The sequence below is a fragment of the Diospyros lotus genome, chromosome 14 (genome assembly GCF_014633365.1).
Source record: "Diospyros lotus cultivar Yz01 chromosome 14, ASM1463336v1, whole genome shotgun sequence".
In the NCBI taxonomy this organism is placed as follows: Eukaryota; Viridiplantae; Streptophyta; class Magnoliopsida; order Ericales; family Ebenaceae; genus Diospyros; species Diospyros lotus.
This window is the reverse complement of record NC_068351.1, coordinates 33,766,685-33,785,677: the sequence shown is the minus strand read 5'-3', so window position 1 is coordinate 33,785,677 and position 18,993 is coordinate 33,766,685. Positions and strand designations below refer to the sequence as shown.

General features: G+C 35.7%; 2 protein-coding genes across 4 annotated transcripts in view; one reads left to right on the top strand and one right to left on the bottom strand.

The window, feature by feature from the left end:
- Nucleotides 1–3,635: 3,635 nt before the first annotated feature.
- Nucleotides 3,636–12,536, top strand: LOC127789887 (probable disease resistance protein At4g27220). Of its 3 annotated transcripts, XM_052318952.1 has the most exons (7): nt 3,636–4,084; nt 4,209–4,232; nt 4,434–7,328; nt 7,643–8,293; nt 8,712–9,377; nt 11,038–11,786; nt 11,915–12,536. In XM_052318952.1, the coding sequence occupies exons 3-7, from the start codon at nt 4,452–4,454 to the stop codon at nt 12,048–12,050; spliced, it is 5,079 nt and encodes a 1,692-aa protein (XP_052174912.1). In that variant the 5' UTR covers nt 3,636–4,084; nt 4,209–4,232; nt 4,434–4,451; the 3' UTR covers nt 12,051–12,536. The 3 variants fall into 3 exon arrangements, with proteins under 3 accessions (XP_052174912.1, XP_052174911.1, XP_052174914.1); XM_052318951.1 differs by having other exon boundaries at nt 4,209–7,328; XM_052318954.1 differs by lacking the exon at nt 8,712–9,377 and having other exon boundaries at nt 3,639–4,084; nt 4,209–7,328.
- The window catches only part of LOC127789888 (uncharacterized), a 31,621-nt gene continuing 24,375 nt past the window's right edge, over nt 11,748–18,993 (bottom strand). The window contains exon 3 of the mRNA XM_052318958.1: nt 11,748–12,717. Coding sequence (XP_052174918.1) covers nt 12,686–12,717 — 32 coding nt within the window. The 3' untranslated portion in view covers nt 11,748–12,685. The remainder of the gene's footprint in view (nt 12,718–18,993) is intronic.

Sequence of the window (18,993 nt, the reverse complement as noted above, 5' to 3'; positions counted from 1 at the left end):
TGTTACTTCAATCATGATTGTCATTGAAATCTAGTAGGTCAATTTGTGTTTTAATAAACTTAGGATAAACGCATTCTATTAGGAAGGTGGAATGTATTAAGCTAATCTCATTTCTTTTGAATTTTTTTGAAATAATTATTTTTTATTCTAATTGTCAAAATTGAAGTATTGAATAAAATAAAAAATTGCAAAAATAATTGAATTATTTTCATTATTAACTCTTAAATCAAACAAGAACATCTACAATATCATCTAATAAACAACAATTAATATAACTTTAAATTAAAATTTATGAGAACAAGTATTATTGGTTTTTTAATGACTATATTTAAAATAAGTCATCTTAACAGTAACTAAGTACAAGATGAAATAATGTGACATGCCAATCATAGATTCATCTGATAATAACAAGAGAAATATATATCATAAGGTTCACTTGTGACACTAGGAGAAGAATCCGATCTAATGATTAATATCTTAACTAATCTCATACTTCAATAACTCAAACCTCCAAATTAAACAACTAGGACCCATCCATATTGATGCCAACCAAGGCACTTATATAAGAAAATCAACCTTCAATCCAAAAATTATTTCAAAATAAGTAAGTATACTTTTCAAATATCTAAGATAGTAAAAATCTGCAAGATAAAAAATAAGACGTCAATGACACATTAATGATGGGAGATATCCAAAACCCTTGAACAAGCAACAGTACCCGTGAAAAGCCCATAATATTTATGTAACATCCTGAATCAAGCGATAGGAAAGACCTAAACAACTTACTCTGATGGGTCTACACGAATTTCCTAGGGGGTCACCCATCCTTAAACTGCTCTCACCTCAAGCATGCTTAACCCCGGAATTTCTTGCCTACATTCAGTCCGAAAGGTATCCAACTGGTGTTGTTTCCTTCCTTATTTATTCTCGATATATATTACTCTTTTCTGGACTCTTGGGGTATTACATTCTCTCCTCGTGAGCACATGACGTCCTCTTCATGCGATCTTACAATTTGTCCCAGACCTTCTCCCATTGGGTGCTGCCATCCTAGAAGCCAGCCAGAAATCGTTTTTTGTACAGGCCATTGAGCCCTGGCGCCACTCCCCGCCCTCATCGGACTGTCTTCACCAAGGGTCGGCTCTGATACCACTTGTAACATCCCGCATCAAGGACCGAAACAACTTACCCTGATGGACCTACACGACCTTCCTAGGGGGTCACCCATCCTTGAACTGCTCCCACCTCAAGCACGCTTAACTCCGGAATTCCTTGCCTACGTTTAACCCAAAAGGTATCCAGTTAGTGTTGTTTCCTTCCTTACTTATTCTCAATATATACTACTTTTTTTTGGACTCTTGGGGTATTACAATTTAGCATACTCTAGCAAATTACTAAGATTTATTTTTTTAATTTTATTTAAATACTACCTATCATTTATTTATATTATATAGATGATTAAGTTTCATTTTAATTAAATTATTTGATAAGTTTTATTTTACTTCTATCATAAATTTGTGTTAATATTGTTACATAAATTTTTTAGATGTAGGATAATTAATATTTCTTAATATATTTTTAAATCTATTAAGGTTTATGTGATAATTTTTTATATCTTAACTTTAATTGATATACATTTTTCTTTAATTTTGGTTGGTAGCCTTCGTCACCGTCTCTATGGATGCAATCAGAATAAGTTCCTATTCATTCACGGGCATCTTTATTATTGAGAAACGCATCTTTACTCTTGAAAAACGCGGAAGGTAACTTCCCGATTGTACCAATAATGATTATAAAAAATAATAATTTTAATAATTATTCTTGATTCAATCATTGATGGCCCATCTTTGTCACGAGGCTTGTTATGTTCCCACCTCGTACAGCATGAATGGCATGTTACAATTTATATTTTAAATTTTTTTATTAAATTTTTTAAAATGTATTTGAGGTATATAGATTAATTTTTATATGTGAACATAAATTTATTTAAATAATTTTAAATAAGAAATTACTTAATTTTTTTTATAAGAGTTACTAAATAAATTTAATAAATATATAAAATAAATTTTTATTTTAAATATTTTTTATCTCATATTTTAATTAATAAATATTAATTTAATTGATATAAAAATATCAAATTAAATTGTACTCAAGTCAAGTCGATAGGGTCTGCGATTGAGTCTATTGGTTGTAGCGTTGGTTACAAGGAGAGAGAAAAGAAAAGCAAGCGTAGAGATGAGAGAAAAAGCAGAACAGACAAGCCATGTGAGGAGAGGACGTGATTCGAGGAAAGAGAAAAGTAAGCAATGAGACAGAAAATAAAAAATACAAGCCACGTGAAGTGAGGTAAAGGAGGTAAAAGAAGATCGTCCTTTAATTTTGTCAGAGATAAAGTTAGCGGTCGAGAGTTGCTTTCCAATTCCGCGGAATGAAGCATCTTTTTACTGTTGCCAATTACAGCATCTTTCTTTATTTTCGAACCTTAATATATTTTTAAATCTATTAAGGTTTTATGTGATAGTTTTTTTAAATTTTTATATCATAACTTTAATTGATATATATTATATTTTAATTTTGATTGATAGTCTTCGTCACTGTGGATTCAATCACAATAAATTCCTATTCATTCACCACATCTTTACCATTGGGATAGGCAAAGGATAACTTTTCCATTGTCCTTTGCATCAATAATGCATTATAAAGAAAAATAAAAAAATAATTTTAATACATAAGCTGAGCAATTATATAAGCAATATATCGATGTCAATTCGGTAAGTTATGAGTTTGATTTTTGTCTTACGTTAAGGGTCAAATACTCAACTTACGATTTACATCTTTTAATATAATTGAGGGCACGAGAATCAAGAACCACAACAACAATCATCTCAAAAAAAAATAATTTTAATAATAATTCTTGATAGACCATCTTTGTCATGAGGCCTATTATGTCCTTTTCAAACAATAGTATACAATGGCATGTTATAATTTACGTCGAGTTCATCTTTATCCCAACGTAGATTATAAGAGATGTGTCAAGATAAAATTTAACCCTTGCCTTACGTAAGGATCAAATGCTCAATCTACGATTTATATTTTTTAATATAATTGAAGACACGAGAATCAAGAACCACAACAACAATCATCTTAAAAAAATAATTTTAATAATAATTCTTTATAGACCATCTTTGTCATGAGGTCTGTTATGTCCTTTTCAAACAATAGTATACAATGGCATGTTATAATTTACGTCGGGTTCATTTTTATCCCAACGTAGATTATAAGAGATGTGTCAAGATAAAATTAAAATATTTTTTAAATTAAAATATAGAATAATTAATATAAGATTAAAAAATATTTTAAATTTTTTATTAAATTTTTTAGAATATATTAGAGTTATAAGAGTTACTAAATAAATTTAATAAATATATAGAATATATTTGTATTTAAAATATTTTTATATCTTATTTTTTTATTTCATATCTTAATTAAGAAATATTAACTTTAATAGATATAAAAACATCAAATTAAACTACTCCAAAATACTCTAAGTTCACAGGGTCTGCGATGGAGTTAGTTATTATAAGGTTGGAAACGAGGAGAGAGAAAAGCAAGCGAAGAAATGAGAGAGAGAAGAACAAACAAGCCAGATGGGGAGAGGGCAGGATGTGAGGAGAGAGAAAAGCAAGCAATATTGAGACAGAAAACAGAACGGACAAGCCACGTGAGGAGAGAGAGGGGTAAAGGAGGGAATATATTTTACCTTAATTTTGGTTGGTAGCCTTTGTCACCGTGTATATGGATGGATGGAGTAACAAGCATCCTTACTATTGCCAACGCGGAATGTAGCTTTAACACGCGGAGTGAATGAAGCATCTTTTTACTATTGCCAAACGCGGAATCTAGCTTTAACGTGGAAGGAAGGAAGCATCTTATCTTTACTATTGCTGCCAATTACAGCATCTTTCTTTCCTGTGCTGTGGATTGGAGCTCCGTCGTCGTCTCCCCTGCAAGCAAGCTGTGGTGTGGTGTGGTGGATCTGAGAGAGATCCAAAAGCACAGCTTTGGTTGAAGATTAATTAATTAGGTACAATCTCAAACACACCCACTAGATACTCCCTTTCTTCTTCTTCTTATTCTCTTCTCTCTATTTCCCTTTAATTTTTTACATTACAACAAGACCGGCTCACCTCTCTCTTCTGTCTCTCCAGCTGCTTCCTCTCATTTCAGACGAGGTATTCATCTGTTCCTTAACTCTCTCTCTCTCTTTTTATTTTCTTTGGCAGTTGAGTCAATATAAGAGTTCGAATGGTACCAACCTAGATAGAATAAAGAAAGAAAGAAAGAAAAATTTTGTTTGGATTTTCTCCTCCTCCTTAATCTCCACACGCACACACACACATATATAGCTACCTCTTTGAAATCTCATTTCACAGGACGGGAGGAAATTGATTATGACAAACATCATGGAGTCATGTGTGGGGAAGATTCTCAGTTTTCTCGTAGGACCCGCGATTACGCATGGGGATTATGTGATTCAATACAAGAAAAATGTCACGCTACTCGAACAAGAAAATAGGAGGCTCCGTGATAAAAAGGACAGAATCCAGGGAAGGGTGGACCTAGAGATGAACTATGGGAAAGTCATTGAAACTGAGGTCTCCAGTTGGCTGGAGGAAGTAAATAAGATGGAACGAGACATTGCCAACTTCCTGCGTCAACAAGAAAACGAAGAACAGATGGAACGAGACATCGCCAGCTTCCTGCGTCAACAAGAAAACGGAGAACAGATGGAACGAGACTTCGCCAACTTCCTGTGTCAACAAGAGAATAAAGAACAGACGGAACGAGACATCGCCAACTTCCTGCGTCAACAACAAAACGGAGAACAGATGGAACGAGACTTCGCCAACTTCCGGCGTCAACAACCAAACGGAGAATCTTTCAGGTGTTTTCTGGGCTGCATGTGTCCCAACTTAATGTGGCGTCACAAGAGGGGTAAGGAAGCTCACGAGAGGAAGGAGGTCGTCAGTGAACTGATAAGTCGGGGTGAGAATCTAGAGAGGTTGCCAGTGGCACGCGATGCACCTTTCCGATCAGACCTGCACTTTGTTTCTCCTCGGTATTACACCAAGTTCCAATCAAGAGATTCAGTTGTTGACAAAATCAATAATGCTTTGAAGGATTCTGGGGTTCACGTGATTGGGGTCCACGGGCCTGGTGGAGCCGGGAAGACGACGATGGTGATAGAGGTTGCAAACGAAGCTACGAAACAAGGAATTTTTGATAAATTTGTGGTAGCAGTTGTGTCTAAAGATCTAAATATCTCAAAAATACAAGAAGAACTTGCATCCCAATTGGATTTCAATTATAAAAAAATAGGTGACATAGGAAGAGCGGATGAGCTACGAAAGGCATTGTCGAACAGGGGGAAAAAGATATTGGTAATATTGGATGACCTTTGGCAAGTGCAAGTCTTGAATGCAATTGGAATTCCTACTTCAGGTTGCAAAATTTTACTAACCTCGCGTAACGAAGAGGTCCTCAGAGGGATGGAGGTTCATTTATGTGTTCCAATTGGGTACTTGGAGGAGCAAGAAGCATTGAAGCTATTTACAAATGTGACAGGAGATTTTCGAGTTGATGATTCGACAGCAAGAGAGGTATGCAATAGATGTGGAGGTCTACCTATTGCTATAGTTGCAGTTGGAGCTGCATTAAGGGGCAAGGAAGAGGCTGCGTGGTGGGATGCACTTCACCAATTAGAGAATTGCCGCATAAAATACATTGAAGAAAGGGTACCAAGGGGTTATATCACCTTGAGGTGGAGCTATGATTTTCTAGAAGACGAGGATGCAAAGTCGTGCTTCTTGCTCTGCTGTTTGTTCCCCGAAGATGCTGAGATTCCTATTGATGACTTGGTTAGATATAGCTTTGCCTTGGGGTTCCTTAGAATGGTGGATTCGCTGAAACATGCAAGATATAGAGTACAATCCAAGGTTGATAAGCTGAAAAGCTCTTGCTTGTTGCTAAATGGAAAAAACAAGAATTTTGTTAAAATGCATGACGTCATTCGTGACCTTGCAATTTCTATAACAGAGGAGAAGCAAATTGCACACGGAGGTAGTCGTGATTGGCCAGGGCAACAACAGTTCATGGTAAATCACAATATTAAAGAGTGGCCAAAGAATGATGCCTGGGAACATCACACAGCAATCTCATTAAGGATCAATAATGACAACATTAGTTTTCCTCGCGGTGCGCTCCATTGTCCACTAATGCAAACCATTGTGTTGCATGAAATTCCAAATGATTTAGAAATTCCAACTGATTTCTTTCAAGGCATGAAGGAGGCAAGAGTTTTAGATTTGAAATACATACGGAAGGACCTCCCATCATCGATTTTGGAGTTGGATCAACTTCGGATGTTACGTCTAAATTATTGCCAATTATGGGAAGACGACTTGTCTACAATTCAAAATCTAAATAATAACATTGAGATACTTAGCTTTGAGGGATCTAAGATAAAGGAGTTGCCACAAGAGATTGGGAAATTGACTAGTTTGCGATCCTTAGATCTAAGAAAGTGCTACCTAAATGTGATTCCAGAGGGTGTGATATCCAATTTGATCCATCTAGAAGAGTTGTATGTTACAGATTGGGATATCACTATAGTTGGTGGGGGAATGAGCAATGCGAGCATTACTGAGCTGAAATCATTGAAGCAATTAACAGTTTTACATATTACAATTTTCACATATGGTAATTACAGGACTATCTTCCAAGAATGCGGCTACTTATTTGAGAAATTGATTGATTTTTTTATATGTATAAACACTTCATTTTTTCGATCCCTAAATGAGTTGAGAATTCGGGATATTCACGATATAGATGGGTTTCACCTCTTGATGGACAAAGTTGAGATCTTGGAATTGTCTAACATTCAAGACTTGAGATATCTACGTAGCAAGCCACAGCTACAGGTTACACCAAGTGGTGGGGGATCTTTTTCTAAATTAATCAATTTAGATATTTTTAAATGTCAGAGCATGAAATATGTCTTTTCCCCATCCTGTGCCAAAGCACTTCAACAACTCAAAACACTTAAAGTACACTATTGTAACAGTGTGGAACAAATAATTGGAGTAGGAGATCATTGTAATGAAGGGGAAGTCGTAGCTGATGAAATAATTATTTTCAGTCGATTGAGAATGATAAATTTGTCAAAACTTCCACAATTTAAAAGCTTCTACCCCAAAATGGAGAAGATAGCAATTGAGGAAAACGCTTCAAATTGGACTACAGCAGCAAAATCTATCTTCAATGAAAAGGTATGTATTAAATCTTAACATGCTATCTATTTTTTATTTAAAATATTTTATGTGGGGCGTTGTTTGATAAAATGTCACCAGCAAAATTATTTTTATTCAATAAAATATTTTTTATCATTTAAGAAAGTAAAGTTAGGATGAGTTAACTATTACTTTCTATTTTTATTATTTAAGAAAATATTTTCTTTTTGTTTGTATTGTCAAGTTAACTACTATACTTACTATTTTTTAAATATTTTGTATGTGTTGATAATAGTAAAATAAAAAATTAAAATACAAAAGTGTATGACGTAATATTAAATTTTATTTGATAGGTATCTTTTCCTGTCTTGGAGGAATTGACGATTAATGAGTTACCGGCAGAAGATATTTGGAATGAGCAAACGATTCAATCCTCAAACAGATCAAACAAAATATCTTTTTCTCAACTGAGGCACATTAAAGTAACCCAATGTCATAAGTTGGTAAATGTGTTCCCTTCAAATATGTTCCTACAATTGCAAAATTTGGAGACATTACGTGTTCAGAGGTGTTCTTCTTTGGCATTGCTGGCTGAAATCCTCAAGCCTAATATCCAAAGTCATACAATTAAAGTGTTCCCAAAGTTGAGACATCTTGAGTTACTTAGTCTGCCCAAATTGATGAAAATATGGCCTAATGATGAGGACTACTGCTCTAATGACAATTATATCCATTTATACCTAAAAATTATATCAATTATTTGTTGTGGTAGTTTGAGACATGTATTTCCAGCTTTTGTTGCTAGACATCTTGTGTGCATTGAAGACTTTGCAGTATATGAATGTCCTAAAATGGAAGTGATAGTATCAGAGGCAAGCATAGAAGGAGTGATCGATGATGGTATTATTGAGTTCTGCCAATTAAAAACATTGACGCTTGGAAATTTGCCAAATCTCAAAAGTTTTTCTCAATCCAAGTCTGAAACATCACATTTATTTAACCAGGTACGAATACTCCAACTCTTCTATTAGACATATATGTGTTAACAAAAAAAAAAAAATTAATTTTAAAGTGTGAACATACAATTATAATGTATTATAGAAGTTAAATATACTAACATACTAGAAATATTTTATTTTAATTTTTGTTGTTTTTACCAATCTAAATTACAAATGTAGTCATAATAAAATAAGTGTATATTTCACGTATATATTTTCTCCTTAAATGCACCTTAACGAGTGTTGAGAGGCATAGATATATACTAACTTAAAATACAAATGTAGTCATATATTTTCTTTCTGTTTGTATTGTCAAGCTAACTACTATACTTACTGTTTTTTAAATATTTTGTGTGTTGATAATAGTAAAATCAAAAATTAAAATACAAAAATGTATGACCTAATATTAAATTTTATTTGACAGGTATCTTTTCCTATCTTGGAGGAATTGAATATTAGTGAGTTACCGGCAGAAGATATTTGGAATGAGCAAACAATTCAATCCTCAAACAGATCAAATGAAATATCTTTTTCTCAACTGAGGCACGTTAAAGTAACCCAATGTCATAAGTTGATAAATATGTTCCCTTCAAATATGCTCCCACGACTGCAAAATTTGGAGGCATTAGTTGTTTGGAACTGTCTTTCTTTGACATTGTTAGTTGAAGACCTCAACCCTAACATCCAAAGTCCTACAGATAAATTTAAACTCATTGATGTGTTTCCAAAATTGAGAGATCTTGAGTTAGATACTCTGCCCAAGTTGATGAAAATGTGGCTCAATGATGAGGACTACTTCTCTAACGACAATTATGTTTGTTTATGCCTAGAAACTATATCAATTAGACATTGTGATAGTTTGAGACATGTTTTTTCAGCTTTTGTTGCTAGACATCTTGCGTGCATCGAACACTTATATGTAGAAGCATGTCTTGGAATGGAAGTGATAGTGTCAGACGCAAAGGAAGAAGGAGTGATCGATAATGGTATTATTAACCTTGGCAAATTAAAAACATTGCAGCTTAGGGATCTGTCAAATCTCAAAAGTTTTTCTCAATTCAAGTCTGAAGCATCACATTTATTTAACCAGGTACGAATACTCCAACTTGTCTAATGGATATATAAATACATTAAAACAAAAAATAAAATTTTAGTTTTAAAGTGTCAGCATACAATTATAATCTATCATTTGTTAATCCTTTTAAGAAGTTAAATATACTTAATATTATAAATATTTTATTTTAATTTTTATTGTTTCTGTTAATCTAGATTACAAATGTAGTACTCGTTATAAAACAAATGTATCTTTCACGCATTTAAAGTTGAATCTTCTATCATTATTAATTAGATATTATCAAATGCTCATTTTATTTTTGTTACTCTTTCTCTCAATTTTATAATTATAATTTTAAGTTAGCTCTATATATTAACTCTGGAGTTACTCTACTTATTAAAGTCTTTGTTTCTAAACTAGGGTTTATTAGCAAATATGTCACACTTCTGCTCTGGCCATTGGCCACTAATCAATGTTTCCCGTCACCATCAGTGGACGACCTATCTTTTTTTCTAGCAATTCCGAATATTGGATTCTTCATCAACGTAGTACTAAAGCTTCTCCTGATTTTTTGCCTTTGCCATGGCCACCCTCTCATCGTTGGTGGTCAACATCTTGTTCATCAATGTTGACCCCCTTACTCAACCTACAAAGATCCTTCCCTCGCAAATCTCATCCGTTTTATCCATACTTTTCTCACTAGCAGCTTTCACTTTCCCTCAACATCAACCACCAAAAGCGACCCGCAACCACCATGACACCTAGATGGAGTTCTAATGCCTTGATGATGGAGTTCTCATGCTCAGTTTGCAGTTAATTTTTAACTTGTTTGTTTGATTCACTTCTCTCAATGTTGGCTTTCTTGTTTTTTCTTTGTATCCCGCAGTGCTCGTTATGGTAGCCTTGTCAGGAATTTTGACTTTAACTAGCTTAAAAATGGTCTGTATGCAGGTAGTGACCTTTTGAGGTCATCTTCCTTCCTCCATAAAGAGGCAACAGTTAGTTCAATTAGCCTCCAAACCATACAATGATTTTGTTGCCTTGCTAGTCTCTGTTGAATCCCCCAACCCAAGGCCTGCCCATTTCACTCTAGTTTATGTTTTTGTGTTGTTAGAGCTTGTTTTGCCTTGGTTGTTGTTGCTTTAGGCCTCTTCTTATTTAGCCAACTTATTTTGTTTTTTTTTTTCTGTAAATCAACTTATTTTGTTGGGTTCTTCCACCTTTTGTGAGCTTGGTCTCTAATGTATTTTGCAAGAAAAAAAAAAAAAAAACTCCGCATATTAATGACACTAAACATAATGAATTTAGTTCTCCTTGGGCCAAAAAATTAATGGTTGAAAATTTGCTTCATATATTGAGAAGAAAAATGTGAAATATATGTTAGTTGATACTTTGTATATATATAATATTAATTCTTGTTGATGATGGCCATCATAAATCAAAATAATTAAATTAAAATTTATGTTAACAAACTTCAACTGATATAAGTAGGCATTATTTTATTTTATACAGGAATTACTTTGAAATTTATAAAAAGTATAAGAAAATGTATGTTGTAAGAAAGTAAAGATTGCATGTATATTATATATGTATCAATTTTAATTTTTTTATAAATTATTGTTAATTTTATTTATTTTAATAACGAGAATGGTAATTCCTACATATCATAAAAGCATAAGTTTTGACCTTTTGGCAGGTTATTTTTTCCAAGATCAAATATGTTATTTTGAGTGGCCTTTCAAGAGAGATACAACTCTGGGATCTTCTAGCTACCACACAAGAACATCTACACGTGAAAATAATTAAATGCCAAGTCTCAACCAAAGTTTCGTCTCATCCTCAAATGCGAAGCTCTAGAATGATCTTCAACAACTTACTCTTAAGGGATTGCCAGGGGTTCAAACATGTTATTGATCTCAATGGCACAATAAGCATTGGTGAAAAGCAGTTTGTTGATGTGAAAAGGTTAACGCTCCATAGGTTACCTGAGTTGGTGTTTCTATGGAACATGAATTTTCATGGAAGCTTAAAGGAAATAGTTATCAAAGAGTGTTCCCAATTGAGAAGTTTGTTTACACATTCTATGGCCAAGACTCTTCAACATTTAAAAATGCTATCAGTGATATCTTGCGAAATGATAGAAGAGATTATTATTATTGAAGAGAAAAATATTAATTTTGCAGGAAAAGAGAAGGCAACTCGCCATATTGAATTTCCAAAATTAAAAAAGTTGTATCTAAATGGCCTACCAAACCTCAAAAACTTTTGCAACGATGAAAGAGATTCATTTAGCTTTTCATCATTGTGCAATATTCAAGTGAAGCGTTGCCCAAAGATGAAGACCTTTGCTTCTGGACAAATTTGCTTGCCACCAAGGATGATACGAGCCTGGGTAGAATATAAAGAGGTTGAAATCACAGATCTTAATGCATTTTTTGAGTCCAGGTAAAATTATAAAATTTTACACAACTTTTGGGCATTCATTGTATATTCACTCACACTATTTTATGTACCCTTTAATTTGTTTCATTCTCAAATTATGTGGATATAAACTTGTCATCTTTTTTTGACAGGAATGAGGATAACAACCACATGATGATAAAGTGCAGAGATGACTCTGACGAGGGTGAATATGACTCGTATGTTGATATTTCAAGTGGCGAGGGTGAATATGACTTACGTGTTAATATTTCAAGTGAAGATGACTAATTTTGATATTGCAAAGTTGTGCTAATCTCTAGGCATCAAGGGGTATTCAAAAGGATATATTTTCCAATTGGATACTTAAAGAGGAACCAGAGGCGTAGACGCAGTTTACCAAGGTGAGGGGAGATGTTGAAGTCGATCAATTGGTAGTAGGAAAGGTGCGGAAAAAATAAGGAGGTTTGCCTATTGCTATAGTTGCAATTGGAGTTGCAGGAAAGGGTGAGGAAGCTCAATGCTCTAGTCTTCACGAATTAGAGAATTCCCCCGTAAAATTCTAGAAGTTGAGGATTCCAAGTCATGCTTCTTGCTCTAATCTAGCCTTTGTTCGCAGAAGATGCCAAGATGTCTTCTATTGATGATTTGGCCAGATATGTCTTGGCCTTGAGGTTGTAAGAATTTTTTAAGTACAAGCTATGGTTAATCTCCTAAAAAGATTTTGGTTGTTGCTAAATGGAAGAGGCAAGAATTTTGTTAAAATGCATGATGCTATATATTAATCATGGTGGTCTTGCTGTTTTGTTAAAAGAGCTCGGAAGCTACTGATCCCCTCTCCCATGCATGCAGAACCATGCACTTTCTAGTCGTGTAGGTCCTGAAGTTTCCCGGTCTCAGCAAGCTTGAGGATCGTCGTGGACATGTCAACAGCTAGCAGCGAGTCTTTCTGGTAAGCCTGCAGGTTATGTTGCATTAATTATAGTAAGCCATTAAGTGTGGAAATTCTGTCAATGATCATCTCATCGCTTGAAAATGGCATAAGCCATGAAATCTGTTCTTTTTTTGTTCAGACATATATAGCTGATAAAAAGCAAGTAATCAGGAAAGAAGTGAAAAGGTGATCTTAGGATTTGCCTTTAATGGAGTTGAGAAGCTGAACCCGCACAAATAGAATGCAGGGCATTCATTGAAATTACGCATTTAGCCCCATCTCTCCCTCTCTCTCTCTCTCTATATATATATATACTCACCGTGCCCAACTCTTTCATGCAATTGGAGCATCGATCACTCTCCCACGCACTTGCTCTCTCTCTCTCTCTCTCTCTCTCTCTCTCTCTCTCTCTCTCTCTCATATGCCATGAGTCCAACTATGATTCCATTGCGATCGGCAACAACGCTATAATCAAATTCATTTACAATTACGGTGGCAGAATCGCCTATCATTCCACTGACGAGAAACTCTTTTATGTTGGTAGCTTGATAACAAATAGTGTTTGTCATTTTTCGCGCCATCAAATTCCAAGGTAAGTTGTTTATCAATTTTCAAATACTGTCAGTTTCTTAAATAATCTATAGAATAGTGAAATGAGTTGTTCCACTTTGTTAAATGTGTGAACTCACAATTTAATTTGATTTGGAGATTATATATATTTAGGGTGTCCAAACACTTGATCAAAATTTATTAATTGATTAAACTAAATCGAAGAACAAAATCGAATCGAACCAACCAATTAATCAAAAAAATCAAACTAAGCAATAATAGAAAAAAATCAAAATCAAATCATATAAATCGAACCGATTAAACTGAACAAATATAGAAAAAAAAATGAAAAAAATCAAAATAACCAATAAAAAATACAAAATTAAAAAAAATAATATTATTTTATAAATATCAAAATAATATCGTTTTAAAATTTGATCTGTATGGTTCGTTTGGTTTTTCCAATCAAAAAATTGAATCGAAAATTAAGTCTTTGAAAAAAATTAACCGAAACCAACCGGTTAGTTCAAATAAATCTATTTTTTGCTCTCTTATATATATATTTATTTTATGAAATATATATTAATACACGTGTAAAAGTCATTTTAGTTTATTTTAATTAAATATAAAAGTTTGGTGTTTTTTTTAATAAATTTATGTTCAATTTTGACTGAGTTTGACGTGAATTTGGATTTGGAATTTTGAAATTTTGAATTTTGGTTTATTTTAATAAATTTTTGTTAGAATAATGACTCCTAACATTATTCTATATTTTAACATATGTAATAAATGAGTCATAATTACTCAATTAAAATTAAAATAAATATAAAAATCTAAATATAAGAATAAGACTAATTTAAAACATAAATATATAAATAGGTCGACTTAAGGTCCAAACGGGTGTGAAACTTTGTGGGCCAGCCTAGTGGCCCAAAAGGCAGGCCTACCCAACCAATAAATAGTTTTCAATTTTGCAGGTTAGAAAATAAAAAAGAGGATTTCAGTCTGTGGGCCCTCCAATCGGGCTGGGAGGATGGACCATGAAGGCCCATTAATCCTGAGTTGCCTTTATCCTCATGATTCTCTATTCAAAATTAGAATATTTTACTTTTTCATGAATTGATATTATAAGTTTCATAAGATATTTTATAATATAGAGAGATAGAGTCCTATAACAAAGTCATATATGTTTCATCTCTAAATAGATTCAAGATTCAATTTATTGTTCACTAAAATCTCTAAACTAACAGTTTACTTATTTCTTTTAATGAGATAGTCCACATAATATATATATATATATGATATGAATATATTTGAATAGAAATCTCAAGAATTTAGAAATTGAAATATTTTAATAATCAACATTTTCATTTAAAAATTTGTAATTAAAAATTTAATAAATATGAATATTTTTTTGGCTAATTTTGAAAATTTTCATGTCAACAAGGATCCTAATTCTCATGAGTTGTCCCGAGTCCTTACTCTTCTTATCCAAAATTAGCGAAATTTATAAATCCTATATGATTTTGAATTAATCCTCATAATGAATCTTTTTTCTTTTAGATTTTAATTTTTCATGTCTATAAATATTGAAGAATAGATTATATTCTCTCATTATATGCACATATAAAAAGAATACATACTAAAGAGAAGAAAAATAAGTAAGAAGATCTGCCAAGAGCCAAGCAGGATGATCAACATACTATTAAGATTGATCGAGAAGAAGAAGGTGATAGGTGCAAGCTCTTTTGAAGAGGAATCATTCACAAACAATTTTTTTAAAGATAGTTTAGATGTCTCAATAGTCATAATAAAAAATGAGAAAAGCATTGAAAGGATGCATCAATGGGCACTCGCCAATAGAGAATTTCTAAAATCGTTGAGCATTACCCAATTAGGTGTCAAAAGAGAAACTTCGTTGTTCTCTCATCCACCAACTTCTAAAAATACAACACTACCATTTACGTTCAATAAGAGTTGTGATTCTAGATAGATATCTCAAAAATTATATACTTTCTCAAGAAACCATATCAAACAACTCAAAGACAAGGAATTAAAGAGTTAGACCTCTCAAGTCAATTATATAATATACTTGTCAACGTTCAGAATTGGTCGACCGTGATTCGTTGGCCCGCACTGATGTAATGAATCAAAAAATGAGAATGATGTATGGTATGGTTTGGTCTGTTGATCTGCCGGTCAGTCAGCCCCTGCAAAATACTATAACGCTCAAGTAAGCGAGAGAAAAGATGCAGAGTATTAGCAAGTTGGCAGAGAGAGCATACCCTGGCTCTGAAAAGAGCTGGTTGATATATAGAAGGATGAGATGTCCTCTTGCATGTGTCGTACGTTTGTAGGTGATGGAACAAAATATCCAACGCTGGCGAAGGGGCCCATGCGATGGCAAGGTGCCAATGGAACCCTCATTAATGTGGATGGAATTCGTCATTAATGAAGATAAGATCTGAGGCGGGCGCGCGAAAATTCAGAAGTGCTTGTAATGATGTTGTTGCAAAGGGCCAGGATGGGACCAACATAGGCCAAACAAATGGGCCGAGAGGATGGGGCCAAGTCGGGCCTGAACAACCCAGCTGGGAGAGCCCCTAGTCCACTACTGTTCTCTGATATATGGTCTTTTTGTTATGCAAGTTGATCGGTTAGGCTAGCGAATTGGAAGAGTCGTTGGGAGCACGCTCGTTTAAAGCTTGCTTGGTCCCGCGATCTAAGCTTGGTCTCCAGCGATGTATGAGCTTGCTCCAACGAACTTAGCTTGGAGCCTACTAGGCTTTAGGCGATTGAGCTAGCCTGCTGAGTCGGGTCCAGCCCATAAGAAGTAGTGCAGGAAATACCCGTAACATAAGCCCCCCAGCTCGCAGGGCGATCTTCGAACCGGGAGCTGATGTTTTGCCAGTTGTTTTAACTGTCAATCTGCCTTTCAAACTTCTGCCCAATCGCTTCGAATCACGTCGTTTCACGCAGCACGTCTTGTCTGCGGAGCATTTAATGCGCACGTCCCCCCATTACTGCCAATGATTATGCCTATGGGGCCCATAAGCTATCATGCGGCCGATGGATGCGGAGTATACCATAAGCCGTTTTGATCCGACGGTTGAGTTCATCCGAGCAGGGTGTATAAATAGTATAGGGCATTACCTTTTTTCCCTCTTTCACACCACTTTGAAATTTTCTTGCTTTTGCCTTCTACTCTCGAGACTTCCATTCCTATCGAGTTTTGCCGACTGCAATCGCCTTGATGCCGTCTATCGTCCGAGGCCTGTTTCCAGATTACGGCCCCAGCGAGGGGTTTTCTGATAGGTAAGCCTTTGGTCACTCTTGTATATTTCCTTGAGGTCTCTTTGGTCCGTCTATCATCGATTAACCGTCTATGGTTCTTCGATTTCTCTGATTCTGTCGGTGCCTTCTTCATTATCTGGTGCACCGATTTGAATCGGTTTGTTAAGTTCTCACTGAGCCTTCGGGCTCAATGACTTTTAGGATTCGACTTCTATGGAATGTCGGGGTCGTACTCTCAGCCCCTCCGCCTTAGGCAGCACCTAGTTGTAAAGCGCATGACCTTCCCAAATAGGGAATATTTTTAGGGCTCTTCTGATCTTTTTTGAGGTCTGGTCCGCATCCTGTGACCTGACTGTTCTTTCTTTTTCATTATAGATGTTTGATTCTATTCAATGGAACTCAAGTCAAAAGCGTTGCAACCACATTATAAGAGAGGGCGATACCTCGAACTCAAAAGACTGCCTGGTAATAGACATGCATAGCCTTAAGGAAATGAGCTCGCGAGTTAGAGAGGTTGTAGACGTGTCGTCTTCTGAAATCGATCTAGCCGTTAGCAAGCAGGTCGCTGAGGGAAACCTGGGGCGCGAGGTCTTTCGGTAATACCCTTCCAAAGCCAAATTTCACGAAGTGGCGACCTGTGTCCAAGAGTCCCACCTCCCAAAGGGTTGCCTAATGTACATCTCTTCTCCGAGCTGTCATGCAGCTTATCCTCCAACTGACTTCATAGCCATTAGCCCCCAGCACTTCGAGTTTGGGTTTAGGCTTCCCATCACACCCTATCTTCTAAAACTCCTGAACGAGCTCAAGCTCATACCGTTCCGATTGACCCCAAACTCATACACCCAACTTACCTCTTTAGCTGTTATATTCCTTAGAAACAAAATTTCTCCCCCAACTCCGAAACTTATTAAATTCCTTTTTTCTTTTAAGAATGTCAAGGACGGGTTGTACTACTTGGCAGACCGTCCTTCTTAAATACAGCTTCGACTTGTCCATTGGCTTGCAGGTGGTCCACGGCTGTGAAGCTCTTCTGGATCCCTAGTGATTCGCAGAATTGGACGAACTACTCGCTAGTGAACTAGGTTTCATTGTCCCTGACTATCTGTTGAGGAATTCCGAATCTGCAGATGATATTACTCCATACAAACTTTTCTACCTTTGTAGTGGATATCTATGCGAGCTCCTTTGCTTCCGCCCACTTGGTGAAGTAATCAACAGCCAATATAGCATGCTTGTATCCATCGCGAGCTGTAGGAAGTGGCCCGATCAAGTCGATACCCCATATAGCGAAGGGCCATGGGCTGCTCATCTGTTACATATAGGTAGGTGGAGCTCACGGTATCTTTGCAAATCTTTAGCATGTGTCACACCTTTTCACTAGATTTATAGCATCTTACTTCATGGTAGGCTAGTAAAATCCCTAGTAAAGTGCCTTTTAGGCCAAGGAAACCCCCCAGCATGATTGTCGCAGTGATCGGCATGGATTTCTATGAGAATTGGCTGACATTCAGGCTCATTGATGCATCTCAGTAATGGGGCTGAGAACCCCCTTTTGTATAGCATATCGTTGTGAATACAGTATCTGGCTGCCCGAGCTCGTGTACGTCGTGCTTCTAACTTGTCACCTAGCAATTTTTCTTCTTGCAAATATTCAACGATGGGTCTCATCCATGAATCCGGCCTCAGCTCGATTGCTAACGTCTCACATTGTCCTTCCATGCTCGGTGCATTTAGGAACTCCACGGGAATGGCCCCTAAGGAGTCTGCATCTCCTACTAATGCCAAGTGAGCGAGGGCATCGGTGTGAGAGTTCTGTCTCCTTGGCACTTGATTCAACTTGCACTCCTCGAAGAGGCGAATTAGTTCCTGAACTTTCTGAATGTAGGCTATCATCTTTGAGCATTTTTCTTGATATTCCCCTTGTATTTGGCAAACTACGAGCTGGGAGTCGTTGAAAACTACTAACCATTATGTCTTCACTTCTCTTGCCAAACGTAAACCTGCCAACAGCGCCTCGTACTTGGTCTCATTGTTGGTTGCCTTGAACCCAAATCTTAACGCATAAGGGATCTTGTGTCCCTCCGGGCTTATCAAGAGTACACTTGCTCCAGATCCATGTTCGCTGGAAAACCCATCCACAAATAACTCCCATACTAGAATTACTAAAGAGATGGGCTCTTCCTCCATCGGGCCTGCAAATTTCGCGACGAAATTTGCCAGCACTTGCCCTTTGACGGTCGACATTGGTTTGTACTTTATGTTGAACTGAGCGAACTCAATGGCCCACTTGAGTAGACGGTGGAATGAGTTGGACTTTTGTAAGATCTAATTCAGTGGGTACTTGGCCAATACGCCAATCTAATGGGCTTGGAAATAAAGGCGTAGCTTCCTTGAAGCGACCACCAAGGAATAGGCGAGCTTCTCCATAGGGGTGTACCTTGTTTCAGCATCAAGTAA